This window comes from Taudactylus pleione, unplaced genomic scaffold, assembly GCF_031769625.1.
Source record: "Taudactylus pleione unplaced genomic scaffold, aTauple2 ptg000913l, whole genome shotgun sequence".
NCBI classification, from domain to species: Eukaryota; Metazoa; Chordata; class Amphibia; order Anura; family Myobatrachidae; genus Taudactylus; species Taudactylus pleione.
Genome location: NW_028285314.1, coordinates 188,841 through 213,441, shown reverse-complemented (window position 1 = coordinate 213,441; position 24,601 = coordinate 188,841). Strand labels below are relative to the sequence as shown.

The window sequence follows — 24,601 nt, the reverse complement described above, 5'->3', positions numbered from 1 at the left end:
CAATATATACCAGCTGAAGTACCCCGCGTTGCCCGGGTTTAAAACTTATTAATTTTTATTATAGGATGTCATCCAAATCCATCCCGTGGAAAGGCACAGAACAGGCTCCCCGGGTCAAAGTTCTGCCCAGTGTACCCCGGGACCTCAACACCCCTAGTATGTCTTCTAGGATCCAATGTTACCACTCTGATTTCGTCCAAATCCATCCAGTGAAAGGTTCAGATCAGGTTCCACCCAGGTCAAAGTTCTGCCCAGCGTACACCAACAGGACCAGGACTCTAACCACCCTAAATCCTGGCCAGGATCCAACTGGACCACCTCACGTTGGTTTCATCCCAATCAGTGCAGGGGTGTCCGATTGCATAATGAAACAAACAAACTAGCAGACCAATTATTAGAGATGTGCGGGTTCGGTTTTACTCAGATTTACTCGGTTCTAATCGCCAAAATTATTGCAAATATGGATTAGTTTGGATTTATTTTATTGGCTATCCAAAACACATGATAGCCGATAGCCAATAAAATGCCATTTTTGAGATCCGAACAAATCCAAGTAAATCCGAGTAAAACCGAACCCGCACGTCTCTACCAATTATATATATATTAGAGATGTGCGGCATCAGTTTTACTCGGATATGTTCGGATCTCAAAAATGGCATCATATAGGCTATCCGGCTGACACTTTTCTTGGATAGGCAATAAGAGAAATCCGAACAAATCCTAACTTGTTATAATTTGGTGATAAGTACCAAATAAAACTGAACCCGCGCATCTCTAATATATATATATATATATATATATATATATATTAGGGGTGTGCACCGGCCACTTTTCGTCTTTTGTGTTTTGGTTTTGGATCTGGATCTTTCTTCATGTTTTGGATCTGGATTGGTTTTGCCAAAACCACCCTTCCGTGTTTTGGGTTCTGGGTTTTGTGTTTTGGATCTGTATTTTTTTTTTTAAAAAGCATAAAAACAGCTAAAATCACAGAATTTGTAGGTTTTTCTGCTCCTATGCTATTATTAACCTCAATAACCTTAATTTCCACTCATTTCCAGTTTATTCTGAACACCTCACACCTCACAATAGTGTTTTTATGTCCAAAAGGTTGCACCGAGGTAGCTGGATGACTATGCTAAGCAATACGAGTGGGCAGCACAAACACGTGGCCCATCTAGGAGTGACACTGCAGTGGCAGACAGGATGGCAGTTTGAAAAACTAGGCCCCAAACTGTACATAATGTAAATGCAAAGAACAAAAAGAGGTGCAAGATGGAATTGTCCTTGGGCCCTCCCACAACTTTATGTCCAAAAGGTTGCACCGAGGTAGCTGGATGACTATGCTAAGCAATACGAGTGGGCAGCACAAACACGTGGCCCATCTAGGAGTGACACTGCAGTGGCAGACAGGATGGCAGTTTGAAAAACTAGGCCCCAAACTGTACATAATGTAAATGCAAAGAACAAAAAGAGGTGCAAGATGGAATTGTCCTTGGGCCCTCCCACAACTTTATGTCCAAAAGGTTGCACCGAGGTAGCTGGATGACTATTCTAAGCAATACGAGTGGGCAGCACAAACACGTGGCCCATCTAGGAGTGACACTGCAGTGGCAGACAGGATGGCAGTTTGAAAAACTAGGCCCCAAACTGTACATAATGTAAATGCAAAGAACAAAAAGAGGTGCAAGATGGAATTGTCCTTGGGCCCTCCCACAACTTATGTTGTATAAACAGGACATGCACACTTTAACAAACCAATCAATTCAGTGCCAGGGTCTGCCACACGACTGTGGCTGAAATGATTGGTTCGTTTGGGCCCCCACAAAACAAGCTGGCAATTAATCTGTCCCTGCACAAACTGGCTCTACGGAGGCAAGATGTCGTACTCATCCTCCTCATCCACCGATTCCTCACCCTCTTCAGTGTTGTGTACATCCTCATCCTCACAGAGTATTAACTCATCCCCGCTGGAATCCACCACCACAGGTCTCTCTGTACGTTCTGGAGGCTGGTCTCCCTGGAAGAGTTGATAATTCATTTTGATGAACATCATCTTCTCCACATTTTGTGGAAGCAACCTCCTACGCCTTTCGCTGACAAGGTTCCCGGCTGCATTAAACACTCTTTCGGAGTACACACTGGAGGGGGGGCAACTGAGGTAAAATAGAGCCAGTTTGTACAGGGGCCTCCAAATTGCCTCTTTTTCCTGCCAGTACAGGTATGGACTGTCTGACATGCCTACTTGGATGCTGTCACCGATATAATCCTCCACCATTCTGTCAATGGTGACAGTGTCATATGCAGTGACAGTAGACATGTCAGAAATTGTTGCCAGGTCCTTCAGTCCGGACCAGATGTCCAAACTTGGTCCTGCCTGCCCTGCATCACCGCCAGCGGGTTGCTTAGGATACCTAAGTTTTTTCCTGGCAGCCCCAGTTGCGGGAGAAAATGAAGAAGGAGCTGTTGACGTGTCACGTTCCGCTTAAGCTGACAGTGTGTTCACCAGCAGGTCTTTGCACCTCTGCAGGCTTGTGTCGGCCGGAAAGAGAGACACCACATAGGCTTTAAACCTAGGATCGAGCACTGTGGCCAAAATGTAGTGGTCTGATTTCAACAGATTGACCACCCTGGAATCCTGGCAAAGCGAATGAAGGGCTTCATCCACAAGTCCCACATGCCGAGCGGAATCGCTCCGTCTTAGCTCCTCCTTCACTTTCTCCAGCTGCTTCTGCAAAAGCCTGATGAGGGGAATGACCTGACTCAAGCTGGCAGTGTCTGAACTGACTTCACGTGTGGCAAGTTCGAAGGGCTGGAGAACCTTGCACAACACGGAAATCATTCTCCACTGCGCTTGAGTCAGGTGCATACCCCCTCCTTTGCCTATGTCATAGGTGGATGTATAGGCTTGTATGGCCTTTTGCTGCTCCTCCATCCTCTGAAGCATATAGAGGGTTGAGTTCCACCGCGTCACAACCTCTTGCTTCAGGTGATGGCGGGGCAGGTTCAAGAGTGTTTGCTGGCGCTCCAGTCTTTGGCACGCAGTCGCTGAATGGCAAAAGTGGCCAGAAATTTTTCGGGCCACCCAAAGCGTCTCCTGCACGCCCCTGTCGCTTTTCAGAAAATTCTGCACCACCAAGTTTATTGTGTGAGCAAAACATGGGACGTGCTGGAATTTGCCCAGATGTAATGCCCGCACAATATTGGTGGCGTTGTCAGATATCACAAATCCCCAGGAGAGTCTAAGTGGGGTAAGCCACTGGGCGATGATTTCCCTCAGTTTCTCTAAGAGGTTGTCGGCGGTGTGCCTCTTACTGAAACCGGTGATACACAGCGTAGCCTGCCTTGGAACGAGCTGGCGTTTCTGAGATGCTGCTACTGGTGACGCTGCTGCTGTTGCTGCGTAAGGTGATACATCTACCCAGTGGGCTGTCACAGTCATATAGTCCTTAGTCTGCCCTGTTCCACTTGTCCACATGTCCGTGGTTAAGTGGACATTGTGTACAACGGCATTTTCCAGGACACTGAGGACACTTTTTCTGATTTTTCTCTACAGTCTCGGTATCGCCTGCCTAGTGAAGTGGAATCTAGACGGGATTTGGAACCGGGGACACACTACCTCCATCAATTGTCTGAATCCCACTGCACTAATGGTGGATACCGGATGCACATCTAACACCAACATAGCAGTCAAGGCCTCAGTTATACATTTTGCTTCAGGATGACTGCTGTCGTACTTCATCCTCCTCGCTAAGGACTGTTGGAGGGTCAATTGTTTAGTAAAAGTAGTGGTGTTCCTACTTCCTCTCTGGGATGATGAACGACTCCCAGCAGCAGCAACAGCAGCAGCGGCAGCAGTAGGCGTAGCAATGCAGGATCCTCCGGAGGAATCCCTAATAGGAGAGTCAGTCATGCCAGTGACATGGCCTGCAGGACTACTTCCGATCCTGACTAAGGAGGAAATTGACGAGGAGGGAGTTGACGCTGTGGTTTGCAGGTGCTTGGATACAACAGGACAATGGGATTTAGGTGTCCCTGGACTGCTTACGGTCTTAGCCAAAGTTTCTGAACTTGACAGTAACTTTTTATGAACGCGCTGTAGGTGCCGTATAAGGGAGGATGTTCCTAGGTGGTTGACGTCCCTACCCCTACTTATTTCACCTTTACATATGGTACATATGGCAAGACAGTTGTTGTCCGGATTTGGATAGAAATATTGCCAGACCAAAGAGGTGGAATGTTTGGTCTTCTGCCCAGGCATGACCGTGATGGGCTTTTTCATCCCACGGACAACAACTGTCTCCCCTGGAGCCTGATTTAAACAAACCACATCACCATCAGAATCCTCCTCGCCAACTTCCTCCTCAGCGCCAGCTACACCAGTATCCTCATCCTGTTGTACATCCACAGTGACATCTTCAATTGGCATATCAGCAAGTGGACTGTGGGTGCTCCTTTCAGCACTTGCAGGGGGCGTGCAAATGGTGGAAAGAGCCACCTCTTCCCGTCCAGTGCTGGGAAGGTCAGGCATCGCAACCACCACCACACTTGGACTCTCCTTGGGGATTTGTGATATCTTCTTAGAAAGCACAGTTCTTCGCTGTGCTTTTGCCAGCTTAACTCTTTTGATTTTTTTTAGTGGGAGGAGGGCTTCCATCGTCATGTGAAGCTGAACCACTAGTCATGAACACACTAGGGATCGACCTTAGCCGTTCCTTGCCACTCCGTGTCGTAAATGGCATATTGGCAAGTTTACGTTTCTCTTCAGCTGATTTAAATGTTTTTTTCAAGGTCATTTTCCTGAACTTTGTCATTTGGAATTGTATGTGCCCTCTATTATGACATTGGGCATCGGCCTTGGCAGACGACGTTGATGGCATGTTATCGTCTATGTCATGACTAGTGGCAGCAGCTTCAGCACTAGGAGGAAGTGGTTCTTGATCTTTCTCTATTTTATTTTTATCGGAGAAAGTTTGGTCCTCCATTTATGTTATATCGATTTGATATATACGTGCGGCTAAACACAGAAAATATTTTTTTATTTTTGCTGGAGAGTAGTGCACTTTTGGGTTACACCAGCCTTTAAGAAATGAGCCAGCCGGCTCTTTACTTATGGGACACAGGCGCACGCTTGGCGCTGCTCCTTTGTTGATGCACGTGCGGCTACTGCGCACACAATTCACAAACACAGAAATTGATTTTTTTTTTGGTTTGGCCTGTAGTGTACTTTGGGGGTTACAGCACCCTTTAACGGTCAAGCCAGCCGGCCCTTTACTTATGACACAGGCACACGCTTGGCACTACTTTGTTGATGCACGTGCTGCTACTGCGCACACAATTCACAAACACAGAAAATATTTTTTTTTTTGGTTTGGACTGGAGTGTACTTTGGGGGTTACTGCACCCTTTAACGGTCAAGCCAGCCGGCCCTTTACTTATGACACAGGCGCACGCTTGGCACTACTTTGTTGATGCACGTGCGGCTACTGTGCACACAATTCACAAACAGAGAAAATAATTTTTTTTTTGGTTTGGACTGGAGTGTACTTTGGGGGTTACAGCACCCTTTAACGGTCAAGCCAGCCGGCCCTTTACTTATGACACAGGCGCACGCTTGGCACTACTTTGTTGATGCACGTGCGGCTACTGCGCACACAATTCACAAACACAGAAAATAATTTTTTTTTTGGTTTGGACTGGAGTGTACTTTGGGGGCTACAGCACCCTTTAACGGTCAAGCCAGCCGGCCCTTTACTTATGACACAGGCGCACGCTTGGCACTACTTTGTTGATGCACGTGCGGCTACTCCGCACACAATTCACAAACACAGAAAATAATTTTTTTTTTGGTTTGGACTGGAGTGTACTTTGGGGGTTACAGCACCCTTTAACGGTCAAGCCAGCCGGCCCTTTACTTATGACACAGGCGCACGCTTGGCACTACTTTGTTGATGCACGTGCGGCTACTGCGCACACAATTCACAAACACAGAAAATAATATTTTATTTGGTTTGGACTGGAGTGTACTTTGGGGGTTACAGCACCCTTTAACGGTCAAGCCAGCCGGCCCTTTACTTATGACACAGGCGCACGCTTGGCACTACTTTGTTGATGCACGTGCTGCTACTGCGCACACAATTCACAAACACAGAAAATAATTTTTTTTTTGGTTTGGACTGGAGTGTACTTTGGGGGTTACAGCACCCTTTAACGGTCAAGCCAGCCGGCCCTTTACTTATGACACAGGCGCACGCTTGGCACTACTTTATTGAAGCACGTGCGGCTACTGCGCACACAATTCACAAACACAGAAAATATATTATTTTTTTAGCTCTTGGGGGGAGCACCCCTGATGGACAGAGCACCCCCTGGACAACACTACAGCACCCCTTTAGGACTGGGACACTGCACAGGACTTTGGAGTGGACACAGCCCCTATGGAGAACTGACTGCACAACACAGTCCAGCCAGCCCCTATGGACTTTGAAGTAGTGGACACAGCCCCTATGGACAACAGCAGCACAGCGCATCACAGCACAGCACAACACTACTCTGCACTACACTACACTACACAGCCCAGCCAGCCCTAACTCCCACCCTCCCTCTTCACTGTCCACAGCCGAGTGAGAAAATGGCGCCGACGCGGGTACCTTATATAGGATCCAAAACCCGCGAGACTCGGAAGGCGGGATGATGACGTTTTGCCTCGATTTCAGAATCAGAGTCAGGCGGGAAAAGTCGAGCCTGACTCGGATCGGACTCGGATCGGGGGGGCTCGGGGGGGTTCGGATTTCAGAAATCCGAACCCGCTCACCCCTACTAACAACGCAATGAGATGTGTACAGTTCTGCATAACCACAAAGAAATGAAATTTTTCCTTGCACTTTTCCTTTGAGTCACATGCCCAACTTACTGCCAACTCCTCATCAGCACCAATGTTTCTCTGCATTGATAGACTACATGCTGAGGAAAATTGATTTAGGGCCTGAATCATTATGGATCGCTATTGTGATCGCAGCTGCGATTACACACTCAGGCCGACTGCGAAAATATGCTAATGACTGCAATCGCACAGCCACCATAGAGACACCAAATACCGTTTTTGCACATCAGTAATACCTTGCAATCCTGCATATACATTGGAAACATCGAGTAACACCGGCCCCTCACTCACAATTACAGCAGGTCTGACCTTACTCAGAAATTGCTAACCTCATCGCACACAGTGAGTACACAAGCTGCATATGCCATTGCACTGGCTAATTTATACATGCCCATGCAATGGCGTTCAAACGGGCAGGCACGCCTACGTTTCTACGACTACTCCCCCGTTACCACCCCCATATGTTGACGTCCCATCCCTCTGTTTGCAATTGCTTTGTATCTGCATAGGTGAACGCAGAGCGATCGCAATGCTAACTCGTGCAAGTGCACTGCGATCACTGGCGTCACTAGGCGGGTGCAGGGGGTGTGGGCCGCACCGGGTGACAGCATCTGAGAGGGTGACACAAAAATAGCAGACCTCCTCCGCTATTTTGGTATCACCCCTATGGATGGTGTCACAGTGAAGCCAAGACACGGAGACAGGCAGGGATAGACTGTGGGCTGCCACATCAGCTGCAGAAGCGCTGGGGAAGCCCTCTGTCTTGAGAGAACAGGAGGCAATAATGCCCCCAAGATCAGCAAACAAGGGGGCATGGCTTCGCAGGCAGAGGCCACTCCCCTTTCAGGGAAGCCACGCCCACTCCCGGGCCGCAGGCCTACGGCGCGCAAAGGTACATAGACCATCCGCACAATGTGTCATTAAGGTTAGTGATGCCTCTGACTGCGATGCATACACATGCGCAGTATGCACCATTGACCAATCTGCGTACGCGGTTGCAATTGCGATCCATAATGAGTCACGCCCTTGGTCCATAAAATAGCTGCCAGCACTATGGGGTTGGCAATAAGGTCCAGAATGCTGAAATACTCACTTTGTCATTGAATTATGCACAGGGATAAGCCTTGCCAATCATGAAAGTAGCTACAACACTACAGCTATACACAACAATGGACCAAGCCGAGATTATGGGATTTTTCAGATCAACAGCAAGTGGTGGTGCAATGACGGGAAAACAGTAGGAGCTGTAAATGCATGTGGGATAAGCTGCCAAAGTAAGTATTCAGATATTTGGTTGTTAAGCTCTTTTACAGAAACAGATGGCTGCTTTGCCTGTAGAAAGCCTTATGTATACGCCAATATATACCAGCTGAAGTACCCCGCGTTGCCCGGGTTTAAAACTTATTAATTTTTATTATAGGATGTCATCCAAATCCATCCCGTGGAAAGGCCCAGAACAGGCTCCCCGGGTCAAAGTTCTGCCCAGTGTACCCCGGGACCTCAACACCCCTAGTATGTCTTCTAGGATCCAATGTTACCACTCTGATTTCGTCCAAATCCATCCAGTGAAAGGTTCAGATCAGGTTCCACCCAGGTCAAAGTTCTGCCCAGCGTACACCAACAGGACCAGGACTCTAACCACCCTAAATCCTGGCCAGGATCCAACTGGACCACCTCACGTTGGTTTCATCCCAATCAGTGCAGGGGTGTCCGATTGCATAATGAAACAAACAAACTAGCAGACCAATTATTAGAGATGTGCGGGTTCGGTTTTACTCAGATTTACTCGGTTCTAATCGCCAAAATTATTGCAAATATGGATTAGTTTGGATTTATTTTATTGGCTATCCAAAACACATGATAGCCGATAGCCAATAAAATGCCATTTTTGAGATCCGAACAAATCCAAGTAAATCCGAGTAAAACCGAACCCGCACGTCTCTACCAATTATATATATATTAGAGATGTGCGGCATCAGTTTTACTCGGATATGTTCGGATCTCAAAAATGGCATCATATAGGCTATCCGGCTGACACTTTTCTTGGATAGGCAATAAGAGAAATCCGAACAAATCCTAACTTGTTATAATTTGGTGATAAGTACCAAATAAAACTGAACCCGCGCATCTCTAATATATATATATATATATATATATATATTAGGGGTGTGCACCGGCCACTTTTCGTCTTTTGTGTTTTGGTTTTGGATCTGGATCTTTCTTCGTGTTTTGGATCTGGATTGGTTTTGCCAAAACCACCCTTCCGTGTTTTGGGTTCTGGGTTTTGTGTTTTGGATCTGTATTTTTTTTTTAAAAAAGCATAAAAACAGCTAAAATCACAGAATTTGTAGGTTTTTCTGCTCCTATGCTATTATTAACCTCAATAACCTTAATTTCCACTCATTTCCAGTTTATTCTGAACACCTCACACCTCACAATAGTGTTTTTATGTCCAAAAGGTTGCACCGAGGTAGCTGGATGACTATGCTAAGCAATACGAGTGGGCAGCACAAACACGTGGCCCATCTAGGAGTGACACTGCAGTGGCAGACAGGATGGCAGTTTGAAAAACTAGGCCCCAAACTGTACATAATGTAAATGCAAAGAACAAAAAGAGGTGCAAGATGGAATTGTCCTTGGGCCCTCCCACAACTTTATGTCCAAAAGGTTGCACCGAGGTAGCTGGATGACTATGCTAAGCAATACGAGTGGGCAGCACAAACACGTGGCCCATCTAGGAGTGACACTGCAGTGGCAGACAGGATGGCAGTTTGAAAAACTAGGCCCCAAACTGTACATAATGTAAATGCAAAGAACAAAAAGAGGTGCAAGATGGAATTGTCCTTGGGCCCTCCCACAACTTTATGTCCAAAAGGTTGCACCGAGGTAGCTGGATGACTATTCTAAGCAATACGAGTGGGCAGCACAAACACGTGGCCCATCTAGGAGTGACACTGCAGTGGCAGACAGGATGGCAGTTTGAAAAACTAGGCCCCAAACTGTACATAATGTAAATGCAAAGAACAAAAAGAGGTGCAAGATGGAATTGTCCTTGGGCCCTCCCACAACTTATGTTGTATAAACAGGACATGCACACTTTAACAAACCAATCAATTCAGTGCCAGGGTCTGCCACACGACTGTGGCTGAAATGATTGGTTCGTTTGGGCCCCCACAAAACAAGCTGGCAATTAATCTGTCCCTGCACAAACTGGCTCTACGGAAGCAAGATGTCGTACTCATCCTCCTCATCCACCGATTCCTCACCCTCTTCAGTGTTGTGTACATCCTCATCCTCACAGAGTATTAACTCATCCCCGCTGGAATCCACCACCACAGGTCTCTCTGTACGTTCTGGAGGCTGGTCTCCCTGGAAGAGTTGATAATTAATTTTTATGAACATCATCTTCTCCACATTTTGTGGAAGCAACCTCCTATGCCTTTTGCTGACAAGGTTCCCGGCTGCACTAAACACTCTTTCGGAGTACACACTGGAGGGGGGGCAACTGGCTAAAATAGAGCCAGTTTGTACAGGTGCCTCCAAATTGCCTTTTTCCTGCCAGTACAGTTATGGACTGTCTGACATGCCTACTTGGATGCTGTCACCGATGTAATCCTCCACCATTCTGTCAATGGTGACAGTATCATATGCAGTGACAGTAGACATGTCAGAAATTGTTGCCAGGTCCTTCAGTCCAGACCAGATGTCCAAACTTGGTCCTGCCTGCCCTGCATCACCGCCAGCGGGTTGCTTAGGATACCTAAGTTTTTTCCTGGCAGCCCCAGTTGCGGGAGAAAATGAAGAAGGAGCTGTTGACGTGTCACGTTCCGCTTCAGCTGACAGTGTTTTCACCAGCAGGTCTTTGCACCTCTGCAGGCTTGTGTCGGCCGGAAAGAGAGACACCACATAGGCTTTAAACCTAGGATCGAGCACGGTGGCCAAAATGTACTAGTCTGATTTCAACAAACTGACCACCCTGGAATCCTGGCAAAGCGAATGAAGGGCTTCATCCACAAGTCCCACATGCCAAGCGGAATCGCTCCGTCTTAGCTCCTCCTTCACTTTCTCCAGCTGCTTCTGCAAAAGCCTGATGAGGGGAATGACCTGACTCAAGCTGGCAGTGTCTGAACTGACTTCACGTGTGGCAAGTTCGAAGGGCTGGAGAACCTTGCGCAACATGGAAATCATTCTCCACTGTGCTTGAGTCAGGTGCATACCCCCTCCTTTGCCTATATCATAGGTGGATGTATAGGCTTGAATGGCCTTTTGCTGCTCCTCCATCCTCTGAAGCATATAGAGGGTTGAGTTCCACCGTGTCACAACCTCTTGCTTCAGGAGATGGCGGGGCAGGTTCAAGAGTGTTTGCTGGCGCTCCAGTCTTCTGCATGCAGTCGCTGAATGGCGAAAGTGGCCAGAAATTTTTCGGGCCACCCAAAGCGTCTCCTGCACGCCCCTGTCGCTTTCCAGAAAATTCTGCACCACCAAGTTTATTGTGTGAGCAAAACATGGGACGTGCTGGAATTTGCCCAGATGTAATGCCCGCACAATATTGGTGGCATTGTCAGATATCACAAATCCCCAGGAGAGTCTAAGTGGGGTAAGCCACTGGGCGATGATTTCCCTCAGTTTCTCTAAGAGGTTGTCGGCGGTGTGCCTCTTACTGAAACCGGTGATACACAGCGTAGCCTGCCTTGGAACGAGCTGGCGTTTCTGAGATGCTGCTACTGGTGACGCTGCTGCTGTGGCTGCGTAAGGTGATACATCTACCCAGTGGGCTGTCACAGTCATATAGTCCTTAATCTGCTCTGTTCCACTTGTCCACATGTCCGTGGTTAAGTGAACATTGGGTACAACGGCATTTTTCAGGACACTGAGGACACTTTTTCTGATTTTTCTGTACAGTCTCGGTATCGCCTGCCTAGTGAAGTGGAATCTAGACGGGATTTGGAACCGGGGACACACTACCTCCATCAATTGTCTAAATCCCACTGCACTAATGGCGGATACCGGACGCACGTCTATCACCAACATAGCAGTCAAGGCCTCAGTTATACGTTTTGCATCAGGAGGACTGCTGTCGTACTTCATCCTCCTCGTTAAGGACTGTTGGAGGGTCAATTGTTCAGTAAAAGTAGTGGTGTTCCTACTTCCTCTCTGGGATGATGAACAACTCCCAGCAGCAGCAACAGCAGCAGCGGCAGCAGGAGGCGTAGCAATGCAGGATCCTCCGGAGGAATCCCGGATAGGAGAGTCAGTCATGCCAGTGACATGGCCTGCAGGACAACTTCCGATCCTGACTAAGGAGGAAATTGATGAGGAGGGAGTTGATGGTGTGGTTTGCAGGCGCTTGGATACAACAGGACAATGGGATTTAGGTGTCCCTGGACTGCTTACGGTCTTAGCCAAAGTTTCTGAACTTGACAGTAACTTTTTATGAATGCGCTGCAGGTGCCGTATAAGGGAGGATGTTCCTAGGTGGTTAACGTCCCTACCCCTACTTATTTCACCTTTACATATGGTACATATGGCAAGACAGTTGTTGTCCGGATTTGGATAGAAATATTGCCAGACCAAAGAGGTGGAATGTTTGGTCTTCTGCCCAGGCATGACCGTGATGGGCTTTTTCATCCCACAGACAACAACTGTCTCCCCCGGAGCCTGATTTAAACAAACCACATCACCATCAGAATCCTCCTCGCTAACTTCCTCCTCAGTGCCAGCTACACCAGTATCCTCATCCTGTTGTACTTCAACAGTGACATCTTCAATTTGCATATCAGCAAATGGACTGTGGGTGCTCCTTTCAGCACTTGCAGGGGGCATGCAAATGGTGGAAAGAGCCACCTCTTCCCGTCCAGTGCTGGGAAGGTCAGGCATCGCAACCACCACCACACTTGGACTCTCCTTGGGGATTTGTGATATCTTCTTAGAACGCACAGTTCTTCACTGTGCTTTTGCCAGCTTAACTCGTTTGATTTTTTTAGTGGGAGGAGGGCTTCCATCGTCATGTGAAGCTGAACCACTAGTCATGAACATAGGGAAAGACCTTAGCCATTCCTTGCCACTCCGTGTCGTAAATGGCATATTGGCAAGTTTACGTTTCTCTTCAGATGATTTAAATGTTTTTTTCAAGGTCATTTTCCTGAACTTTCGTCATTTGGGATTGTATGTGCCCTCTATTATGACATTGGGCATCGGCCTTGGCAGACAACGTTGATGGCATGTTATCGTCTATGTCATGACTAGTGGCAGCAGCTTCAGCACTAGGAGGAAGTGGTTCTTGATCTTTCCCTATTTTATTTTTATCGGAGAAAGTTTGGTCCTCCATTTATGTTATATTGATATATACGTGCGACTAAGTCACACACAAACACAGAAGATATTTTTTTATTTTTGTTGGAGACTAGTGCACTTTGTGGGTTACACCACCCTTTAAGAAATGAGCCATCTGGCCTTTTACTTATGGGACACAATCGCACGCTTGGCGCTGATCCTTTGTTGATGCACGTGCAGCTACAGCCCACACAATTCACAAACACAGAAAATATTTTTTTATTTTGTTTGGAGTGCCCTTTGGGGGTTACAGCACCCTTTAGTGGTTAATCCAACCGGCCCTTTATTTATGGGACACAGGCGCACGCTTGGCACTACTTTGTTGATGCACGTGCGGCTTCTGCCACACAATTCACAAACACAAAAAAATATATTTTTTTATTTTGTTTGGAGTGCACTTTCGGGGTTACAGGACCCTTTGGTGGTCAATCCAGCCGGCCCTTTATTTATGGGACACAGGCACACGCTTGGCACTACTTTGTTGATGCACGTGCGGCTACTGCGCACACAATTCACAAACACAAAAAAATATATTTTTTTATTTTGTTTGGAGTGCCCTTTGGAGGTTACAGCACCCTTTAGCGGTCAATCCAGCCAGCCCTTTATTTATGGGACACAGGCGCACGCTTGGCACTACTTTGTTGATGCACGTGCGGCTACTGCACACACAATTCACAAACACAAAAAAATATATTTTTTTATTTTGTTTGGAGTGCCCTTTGGGGGTTACAGCACCCTTTAGTGGTCAATCCAGCCGGCCCTTTATTTATGGGACACAGGCGCACGCTTGGCACTACTTTGTTGATGCACGTGCGGCTACTGCGCACACAATTCACAAACACAAAAAAATATATTTTTTATTTTGTTTGGAGTGCCCTTTGGGGGTTACAGCACCCTTTAACGGACAAGCCAGCTGGCCTTTTACTTATGGGACACAGGCGCACGCTTGGCGCTGCTCCTTTGTTGATGCACGTGCAGCCACAGTGCACACAATTCACAAACACAGAAAAAATATTTTTTTTTTGCACTTGGGGGGATCACCCCTGATGGACAGAGCCCCCCTTGACAACACTACAGCACCCCTTTAGGACTGGGACACTGCACAGGACTTTTGAGTGGACACAGCCCCTATGAACAACTGACTGCACAACACAGTCCAGCCAGCCCCTATGGACTTTGAAGTAGTGGACACAGCCCCTATGGACAACAGCAGCACAGCGCAGCACAGCACAGCACAACACTACACTGCACTACACTACACTACACTACACAGCCCAGCCAGCCCTAACTCCCACCCTCCCTCTTCACTGTCCACAGCCGAGTGAGAAAATGGCGCGGACGCGGGCACCTTATATAGGATCCAAAACCCGCGAGACTTGGAAGGCTGGATGATGATGTTTTGCCTCGATTTCAGATCCAAGTCAGGCGGGAAAAGTCGAGCCTGACTCGGATCGGCCTCGGATCGGGGAGGCTCGGGGGGGTTCGGATTTCAGAAATCCAAACCCGCTCACCCCTAATATATATATATTGTGGCAAGAATCAAATAGACCGGAGTAAAATCCAATAGAAACTTTATTTTCTTACCACAGGCAGATATACAGGTCAGTGCAATATTCACAGGCAGGATGTTACAAGCTGGTACACAGAATCTTCCATACAGCAACACAGTTCTTTTTGTGGACCCTCAGGTCCAGGACCCCTAACACTAGTCACTCCCAGGCCTATAACCTGGGCGACTAATTCACCTTCAGGATCATTGTGAATTTGTACTGACACAGCTTTAAAGACAGATAAGAGGTGCTGCTTAATAGCCTTGCTTGTGGGTTACAACTGAACCCAGGAAAACCTAGACTGGATTTCAGTACCATGTTGTTTATTGCTCCATTTCTGCACAAACCTGCTGCTCCACAGTAACCTCCTGTGAAAGCATGCTGTTCCTGTCACATATATATATATATAATATATATATATATATATATATATTAAGTCATGCTGCTCACTCCTCTATAGGGTAAATGTTAAACTCTAAGCCCAGGCCTCTAGGGGCAGCAGCTGTCAAAGTCCCTGGAAGCCTGGGCTGCTTGTCAATGTGTGTGAATGTGCGGGATCGTGATTCCGGAATGCGCAGAAGCCAGCTGCACAAACTGGCAGAGAGCAGCAGAGCCCCGGAGGTTACCGGTATGAGCTGCTGCTGATCATAACAGTCATGAAATCAGCATTATAAAAATTATTTACACTGATTAAATTGCTTTCAATATTTTGTTTCAATTATTGTTTGAACGTGAGGATTCTGCAGGTGCAGTGTTAATGTTGGACTTGAGCGGCCGATATGTTAAGTTTGAGCATGCATCCGAGTTGCACTGTGCATACGTCCCAATGATTACTATTGTGGGATGCAAAACAAATTTGGATACAGAGAGAGGCAATTTCGGTTGGTGTTCCTTGGAGGTTACATGGGGGTGGCTAGCTAGATGTGGGCGTGTCACGGTCTGTGATGTGGACTTAGGGCCTGATTCAGACACGGTCGCAAGCACTGAGCACTCGCAACCAGGTCAGTGGTGGCCCACTGGGCATGCTCACGACGGAGCCGGCTCCGTCGTGCGCGTGCGCGAGACCCGGATAGCGACGGGCGCTCCGTCGCTCCGGGTCTCGCACCAAAGGATGCGAGCTGTCGATGGTGATTGACAGCTCACTCCATTTGGTAGGCAGGCAGGGGGGGTGGCTGGCCAAATGGAGGCGTTCCCGAAGGAATGCCTGCCGTTTGGGGGCGGCCCCACTGACATCACCAGTGATGTCAGTGGGAGAGCTTCCGTCTCTATTAGAGCTGGAAGCTCTCTGGGGCTTGCGGCCACGAGACCCTACCACAAGGTTCTCATCGCAAGCCCGATGGCCGCGATGGTCTTGACCATCGCGACCATCATCCTGGCCGCTCACAATAGCTGTGGGTGGTCACCCACAGCAATGCGAGTAGCCAGGAGGCCGCACCATAAAAAAAAAAACGCCCTGATTCAGAGCGAGCGCTCTGTCAGAGCGATCATCTCTGAATCAGGCCCTAATTCCGCAGTTGCCTTGATTTTGGCGACCATGTTCAGATGGACATTCTGTACCTCTACAGGGCTCGTGCAATGTCCGATGGTGCCACCACTATGCAACTGATGATGCATCTTTGTACGCACGGTGGTGAATTAGCACCGCAGCCGACGGTCGTCTCTGTACGAATCCCATTGGCTGCACCTTTATCATAAAGGACTGGGTATGTATATTCCACGAGAAAGGACATATTCACTTCTAAACTTATGACTGAGCCAAACATCTGTTCTAACATACAATGCTAACAGGGCCGTGTGTTTATTGATAGAATTGAATGACTTGACATTTTGAATATACCTTCATATAAATATGGCAGCGTGTGGTGAGCAATAATTCTAATATCATTTAACATGGTGAGAGAGTGCAGTTTATTGTCCTGTACAGCATTAAAAATGTTTTATTTTTATCATAATTCTTTCTACTCTAACATATACTCACCCCAACATAATAATTTGGTTATTTAGAGCTTCTGGATGATAACATCGATGATGATATTGACTGTGCCAAAAGAGTTGTAAGGGACCCCAATGGCATTTCAGCTTGGTAAGTCATTGCTGTTATTGTTTTAATATTGTTAAAACTGATAGAGAAGTGACTAGTAATGGAGATGTGAGGGGAACAGGCAGCTTTGTGTATTTACTGTATATATATATATATATGAAGTCGAGAATAGATATACATAATTTGGATAATGTAGAGTTAGACATATTTTATCGTAACATTTTAATTTTGTGCATACTCAGTCTGATTACATTATGGGAGAGTTCACACAAAGACAATAGCCAGACTAGAACACAGAGGCGTACTGTACATCTAGTGGCTGCTCAATCCATGGAGCTAAATATGCGCAGGTGATCGTGATGCTGACGATGAAGAATGACAGCTGCTTCTTACTGGCTGGGTGCATCTTAGGGATCACTGATACTATGGTGTCTATTTAAGAAGCAAAGCGAAAAGTGGCACAGAAAAAAAAATGCCAAAGGGCTGTCCTGGCAAGGTGATTTCAAAACACCATTCGCATTTGCAAAAAAATTATTGCGTGCTCCGCGCAGGCTCCGAATGGCGTCAGTGCCATCAGATTTATCCCGCCCATAATGTCTTGTGAAGATGACACTTCATTAAAGTATCATATAAAAAAGAAAGGTCTAAGGTTTCTGACAGTGACACTTTATGGTGACACACCGAGAAGGTGGTTCTACTGCATACGTTTAAAACTTAGCACAAACATGTTAGGAAAAAATAAAGTGTATTTAGTAAGTTGTACAGAAATCATAAATAATAACCAGTAAACTGTCACATAATGCTAGTGCAGTTCTAGCTATTTAGTTGTCCATTCCTGAGCTTCCAGTTGCTGTCACTGAGGCACTGACACTAAACAGTAAATAGCAATTCCCTAAAAAGACTAATGACACATTCCTATGTACAGGCCTCAGTAGCACCATTGTAGGCTCATTGTAGCTTGCTGGATACAAGCTAAAGTGTTCTCTATAGTGCTTGCAATGTAAAAATAGAGATTAGGCTCAATGTCTTCCTGGTTTTGGAGGGTATACAAATTACCAAATCTGAAACACTTGCAGCCAATCCATGCCAGTCTGTGTCTTCCTTGTGGCTGATTGCCCTGTTTCCAGTCCAACCAGAGACGATATGCAGCATTGTCTGGGACAGGTTACATCCAACCACGTGCCTTTTAAATCCTTAGGTCTCACTGTGATTTGCCTCTTCCTGGATCCTTTGGGGACCTCCCCCAGTGACTCTTTACCACGTCGTGGTTGCATGTGTGGGACCCATTTGCTGCATGTGTCTGTTTAGATGAAGTGTGACCCAGAGGGATGACCTACTGAGTGAAAAGACGTCATGCCCTTAAGAACAGAGGAACATCATAATGGTAGTGTGGGCGACTCCATCTGGGGAGATTTAAGAATACATACAAGCAATGGCGTAAGTACTGTCCCCGCAGCCCCCGTGGTGGCTTGGAGGTGCCGGGTAGCTTGGGGCGTTGGGTGCAGTAGCTTTGCCACTGCAACTGTGAGCAGTGGCCTTTGAAGTGATCGGAGACTAAGGAAGCCTCCGATCACTTCAGAGACCAACGTTCCCAGTAATGCAGTGTGCGGGTGATGTCATGACATCACCCACGACCTGGGGAACCTATGCGGCCGTGTCTGCTGGATCAATTTAGATCCAGTCAGCATGGCAGCATGAGAGACAGCCCGGATGACAGCGTGCGGAGTCAGGTAAGTATGGGGGGGAGGCTTGGGGAGGCCACAATTACAGGAGAGGCCACAACTACAGGATAGGCCACAACTACAGGGGGCACCACTTCAAGGGGCACAACTACATGGGGCACAACTACAGGGGGCACTACTAAAAGGGGCACAACTACGAGGGCACTACTTGAAGGGGCACAACTACAGGGGGCACTACTAGAAGGGGCACAACTACAGGGACCACTACTAGAAGGGCACAACTACAGGGGGCACTAATTGAAGGGGCACAACTACAGGGGGTACTGCATATGGGCACAACTACAGGGGGCACTACTTTAATGGCCACAATTACAGGGGGCCCTGCATTATGGGCACTACTACAGGGGGAATTGCATAAGGGGCACTAGTATAGGGGGCATTGCATTTTGGGGCACAACTACAGGGGGCACTGTACAAGGGGCACTAACTTGATACACGCAGTTTACAAGTTATAAACTATGTTCCCAATAATCTGGTTCTACATGGACATAAAAACTGTGCAACCTGTCATGAGCTGAGGTGACAGACTGGCAGGAGCAGAGAGGAGGGTTGGTGAAGTAGATCTGTCAGGGTGGGATGTAATGGGCATTACTGTTTGGCATAATGTGTATTTGGCATTACTGTTGCACAATGTGCTATTAGGAGCATTATTGTGTGGCATAATGTGTAAGGGGCATTACTGTGTGGCATAATGTGTTGTATGTGGCATTACTGTGTGGCATAATGTGTTGTATGTGGCATTACAGTGTGGCATAATGTGAAATAGGGGCATTACAGCATGGCATAATTTGATATAAGGGCAAATTATGTGTTATACGTTGCAATATTGTGTGGCATGTGTAAGGGGCATTGCTGTGTGGCATATTATGTTGTAAGGGGGATTCCGGTGTGGCATAATGCGTTGTAAGGGTCATTCCGGTGTGGCAAACTGTGTTATAAGTGGCATTACTTAGTGTGTCATAATGTGTAAGGCACGTTACTGTATCATGTAACCACATACCTTAACGTCGTCTATGGGTGTGTTTCTTCTGATCTTGGCTGACAGGGAGAGGTAGAGGGTGACAGGAAGATACAGTGGGTGACAGGGAGGCAGAGGGGTGACAGCGGAGGCAGGGGTGGTAGGAAGAGGCAGTGGGTGGCTGGGGAGGCAGTGGGTGACAGGGAGAGGTAGAGAATGACAGGGAGAGGTAGTGGGTGACAGGGAGAGGCAGTGGGTGACAGGGAGAGGTGGAGAATGACAGGGAGAGGTAGTGGGTGACGTAGGGAGGCAGTGGGTGACAAGAAGAAGTAGAGGGCAACAGGGAGAGGTAGTGGGTGACAGGGAGGGGCTGTAGGTGACAAGAGGAGGTAGAGGGTGACAGGTTACAAGCACACAGACCTGCACTGTGCAGATAACGGGGGGATGTACCTTGGTGGGGGCAAGAACACAGCAGCCTCTTCTCTGTCTGTGAGAGGGGGCCCACCCACTGTGCTTTCCTCAGTTTGGCATTTAGCTCATAGTTCTGCCACTGTTCTCCACTTTAGCTCTCTAAAAGGTTTGATAAATCTGCCCCTTAAGCTGGGTACACACTATACGATGTGTACACAGATGATGGCATGATGCGATGGAACGATATGTCTTGCATGCTGCGCACACACTATACAATCTGGTGTATGACCGCGCAAACCATTCCATGCTGCATTTAACAGCATGGCATCATTCATTGCATCATTCCATCTGCTGTGCAGCACAGCAGATGGGACAGTGCAATGAATGACCAGGCCCGTAGAAAGCCAGGCCGAGCCCCATTACTTTTTGGAGTGGGGTGGCTTAACTGCAGAAGACATGGCCACACCCCCGTAGAAAATAAATAATTAAAAGAAAAGGTATTTGCTCAGTGCTGAAAAAGGGGTGCTGTAAGGCCCATAGCCAGGGGCAAATCCTCCACCCCCCTTCTCCCTTGCACAGGCAGAGGAGACTGCTGCTTCCTTGGCCCAACTGCAGCCCAGCACACAGCACCGTGTGCTGGGCTGGGGAGACAGACTGCTGACAGGTAAGAGTTAAGGGGGGGAGTGGCAGACCCGTGCCCTTGCCAGGCCCCTCCAACAAACCCCCGGGCCCAGTAATTAGTAACCGCTCCCCCCTCTCTCTCGACCCTATGAAAAACCAGCGTGCACGCGTAATAGAGCATACACAGTACTATACGATAGACGCAATACATCGCATCGATATGCGGCGGAATGATATATTGTACAATGAATCTTATTGTGTGTACCCGGCTTAAGTACATTTACACTTCAAAATGCAATCATTAGCACAATACTGGACATGTCTAACATGGACTGTAAACCCTAGACAGTATGGTCCAGAATTAAGAGCGAGAACACTGCAACATGGACTCGTTATATATAAACTTTAAACCTGTTTCAGCTGCTGTTGTAAAATAAAATAAGCGACTGAAATCCACAACAATCCTGATAGGTGTTTTGAACAGTGCAACCAATCTGGTACAGTTGGTCAACGGGCCTACTTTAGAAAGGGCCGGTTGACAAAGGATTTGTGAACAAGTTCAGCTCATTTTTCTGATGAACAATCATGAAGGTAGGCCGCCCTTTTACGTAAAAGCAAGTGGGCTTTCATTGGTGGGATATGTTTTCATAATTTTTTACAAGTCAGCAATTTTGGAGCCCGTAAAGGGTGTATGGAAACTAGAGATGTGCAGATGGACCCCCATGTGTTTTTTTTGCTCTAATTCATCTTCATGTTTTGGTTTTGGTAAAACCTCCCTCAAGTGTATTGGTTCAGATATGGTTTGGTTCAGTTTTCTTAAAATTCAATAAAAATCAATAAAAAAATCAATGAAAACAGCTAAAACCATGCAATTTTGACCTCAATCCAAAACCCGATTTCTGATCTGATAGCAGACCCAAATCGAGACTCGGTTCCACTTGGAACCCCAAAGTGATTCAGAATTGGGACTCAATAAGTTTGGATGTGTTTGTACAAAAGCAATGCCGGTCTTCACACAGTTGAGTGATTTTTTTGTTAATACTTATGAACAGAAGTCTAGGAAACCCTTACTGCACTGGCAATAACCAAGGTGTGCAATGACGTATGCAATTGTCTACGACATCGTTATGATTAGAGACAATGTCTGCGATCCATGGGAGTTTCAGGATGGAGATGGCAGGTGATCTAAAGCAGGGCCGAAAATAGGATATCTGTCACCCCGTTCAAGGCAGCAATTTTGCGCCCCCTTTCTTCCCTTCCTGTACCTGGATATTGTCCTTGCTCCTTCATAAGGCAGTGCACTACTCAGACGTCCCTGGTATAGTGACTTACATTATTCCACACACCATAATGCCCATTACACATTATGCCACACACTGTAATGCCTATTACCAAAGTGCCACTTACATATTTGCCCAACACCATTTTATACCCCACAGTAAGGCTTCTAATTACTTTAAAATTACCTGCTCGTTGTCAGGGGTTTTATGCTCATTACCATTTCCATGCTCGTTGCCAGGGGTTTTATGCTCGTTGACAGGGGTTACATGCTTATTGCCAATGTGTTTATGCTCATTGCCAGGGGTTACATGCTCATTGCCATGGGGTTTATGCTCGTTGCCACGGGTTACATGCTCGTTGCCATGGGGTTTCATGCTCGTTGCTTTCAGCATCTTCTCCCCGGAACGCTGTGTGCATTGCGCTGGCTTAACAGACACTAGAGGTCCAGTAGGATCTCTAGCATCTGACTCCTTCTTGGCGGTGGCCATTTTTGGATGGCCGTTTTTAGCAGAGTCCAGGTGGACGGCTAGTCCGCATGAAATCTGCTGAAAATGGCCATCCAAAAATGGCCACCGCCGAGGAGACAGACACTAGAGGTCCAGTAAGGACCTCTAGAATTTGTCTCCTCTTTGGCGGTGGCCATTTTTGGATGGCCGTTTTCAAAATCTGCAGCCCCCAAGCCACCGCGAGTCAGCTTTTTTCAACCCCTGCAATCCGGCACCCGGTCCGTGAGCACCTCTAGCCCCCCCCCTAGTTGTGTCCCTCTCTAAAGTGTTCTCTAAAAAAGGTTGTTTCATGAAGGTGTTTGGGATTGTCAAGGGCATGTCTTTGATCTCGGCTGCATTTCCAATTGCACATCCATAGCCTTAGAGTTCATGGAAGTATGTGAAATAAATAGCTTGAGTAATCCCTGGGCTACCACCAGTGCCGGTGCTTCTGATGGTGCAGTGTGTGCAATCACCATAGCAGTTGCTTGTAATCTCTGTAGCATGGCTGCGATTAGCATTGGCATATATCTGCAACTGGTGTTGAGACAGAGGTTGTACTAGCAAATTCATTAGCGTATGTCTTTGAAACACAATATTTTACATACATTTCCATTTGTGGAACGCCTGCGCATGTGCAGAACGAGTCCTGCGTGATTGCTCACAGTGCCCCCATGTGGAGGGCATTGGGTGGTGCTGACCTGCGTTCCCGGATATGGGGGAGTCAGATGTCCTGCCCTTGCAAACAGGGCAGGTGGTGGCCAGTCTGAGTAAGCTTCAGCTTACTCAGATGGCCAATGCTGGAAACATCGCAATCGATGGTTGTGATGTTGGTCCGATGCCTGCGTCTTTGGATGCAGCACTCGGATTGCAGATGCCTCCTGCAGCATTAAGATATTTGCACATCGCTGCAGTGTCCAAAGACTATTTCTTTAAATTTTGTGTGTCTTATTCGCATTGTAGATGCAGAGAAACACCAATCGCAGTGCACTACAGACGCTGGGGTGCGACTTTAACCTCACAGGAGTTAGTGTAAAAAACGTACAAAGTCACAGATGAAACGCAACAAAACTTGGCGTGAGAAAAAACCACGACCGCCACATCGACACATTTCATATACAGATTCAGAATCATTCGCACACAAATGTACAAATCTCGCACATCAAATCGATCAAAACAGATGCTCCACATGGCCAAGTCACCTGGGACCTGGCTCCAAGAGAGGGGCAGTTTTGCTCAAATGAAGCCACAGTGCATGAGGACACATCTGTATAATTATGAGTAATACAACAAAGAATCACAAAAATACCTTTATATGTAACTCTGATTTTAGGGCCCAGTGTGTTTTTGTTTGAGTGTTTGTTAGTTTGCAGACTGAGCTCTTATGCCTGACACAGCCAGTCATTATCTGCCAGTAGAGACATTGATGTTTAATAATTTGATGTTCTTCTAACTGACAGGGTCGCCTGGAAGAATTGCTGCAAGGGGAAGAATCTGAAGAAATATACAGCAGGATGCTAAAATACTTTCTACAAACAGAGACGTTTAGCTGTCTCTCAATACACCATATTGGCTACAGTAACTATTCAACTCATAAACAGCCACTGTATGAATAGAAAAACCAAAAATAAAAAAAATGTTTATAGCAAAACAATATGTGCTCATTCTTCAAACAAACAAAGTGATTGCATAAGATTGGTGTGGGTTAATCTTCGAGTCTGGGGGCTGGCTTGGGTAACACCATGTGACTTAGTTGCCCTATTAGGATAGGAGTGTGTGGTTTAACTGGGTATGGGAGGCTGTGTGGGCTGAGGCAAAGCCTCTTTTGTTCCTGTCTTCTGATAGAGATAAGTCCTGTGCCCAGTGCATCATTGTGATATATATATATATTTGAGTGCTTTTTCTCCCTGCATTTCATTTTCATTTCTCTTTCAGTTTCTATTCTCCCTCACTGTTTCTTCTGCACCCGTTTTATCTATATTCCTTTCCTTTCCTTTCCCTCTCCTTCTGTCTCCTGTCTCCATCTCTTTCCCTGCATCTGGCTATATTGCTGTGGCCCCATGTCCCGCCCACAGCGCTCAAAATACCCCCCTAGCCATTACCTTGATGAAGCCAGGTCTCGTCCCATTACCGCTGCCTCATCTGGCTTGTCAGCAAGCCCTGGAGACCTTGGAGCGTGGGCGCGCGTGCCCCCCACGGCGATGCCGGCTTCTGATGCTGGCGGCTCCCGCATAGTTATCACTCTGGGGCCCGCGGCTGCAGGCTCTGGTAGGCGGGCGGGTCAGCGCACTTCTGTTGC

The 24,601-nt window shown here is 47.1% G+C and overlaps 1 protein-coding gene across 1 annotated transcript in view; it reads left to right on the top strand.

Moving 5' to 3' along the window:
- The window catches only part of LOC148473730 (lysozyme C-1-like), a 104,983-nt gene extending 81,160 nt beyond the window's left edge, over positions 1-23,823 (top strand). Inside the window, exons 3-4 of the mRNA XM_088459521.1 lie at positions 16,768-16,846; positions 23,763-23,823. Of these exons, the coding sequence (XP_088315647.1) occupies positions 16,768-16,846; positions 23,763-23,823 (140 nt within the window). The remainder of the gene's footprint in view (positions 1-16,767; positions 16,847-23,762) is intronic.
- Positions 23,824-24,601: the final 778 nt, after the last annotated feature.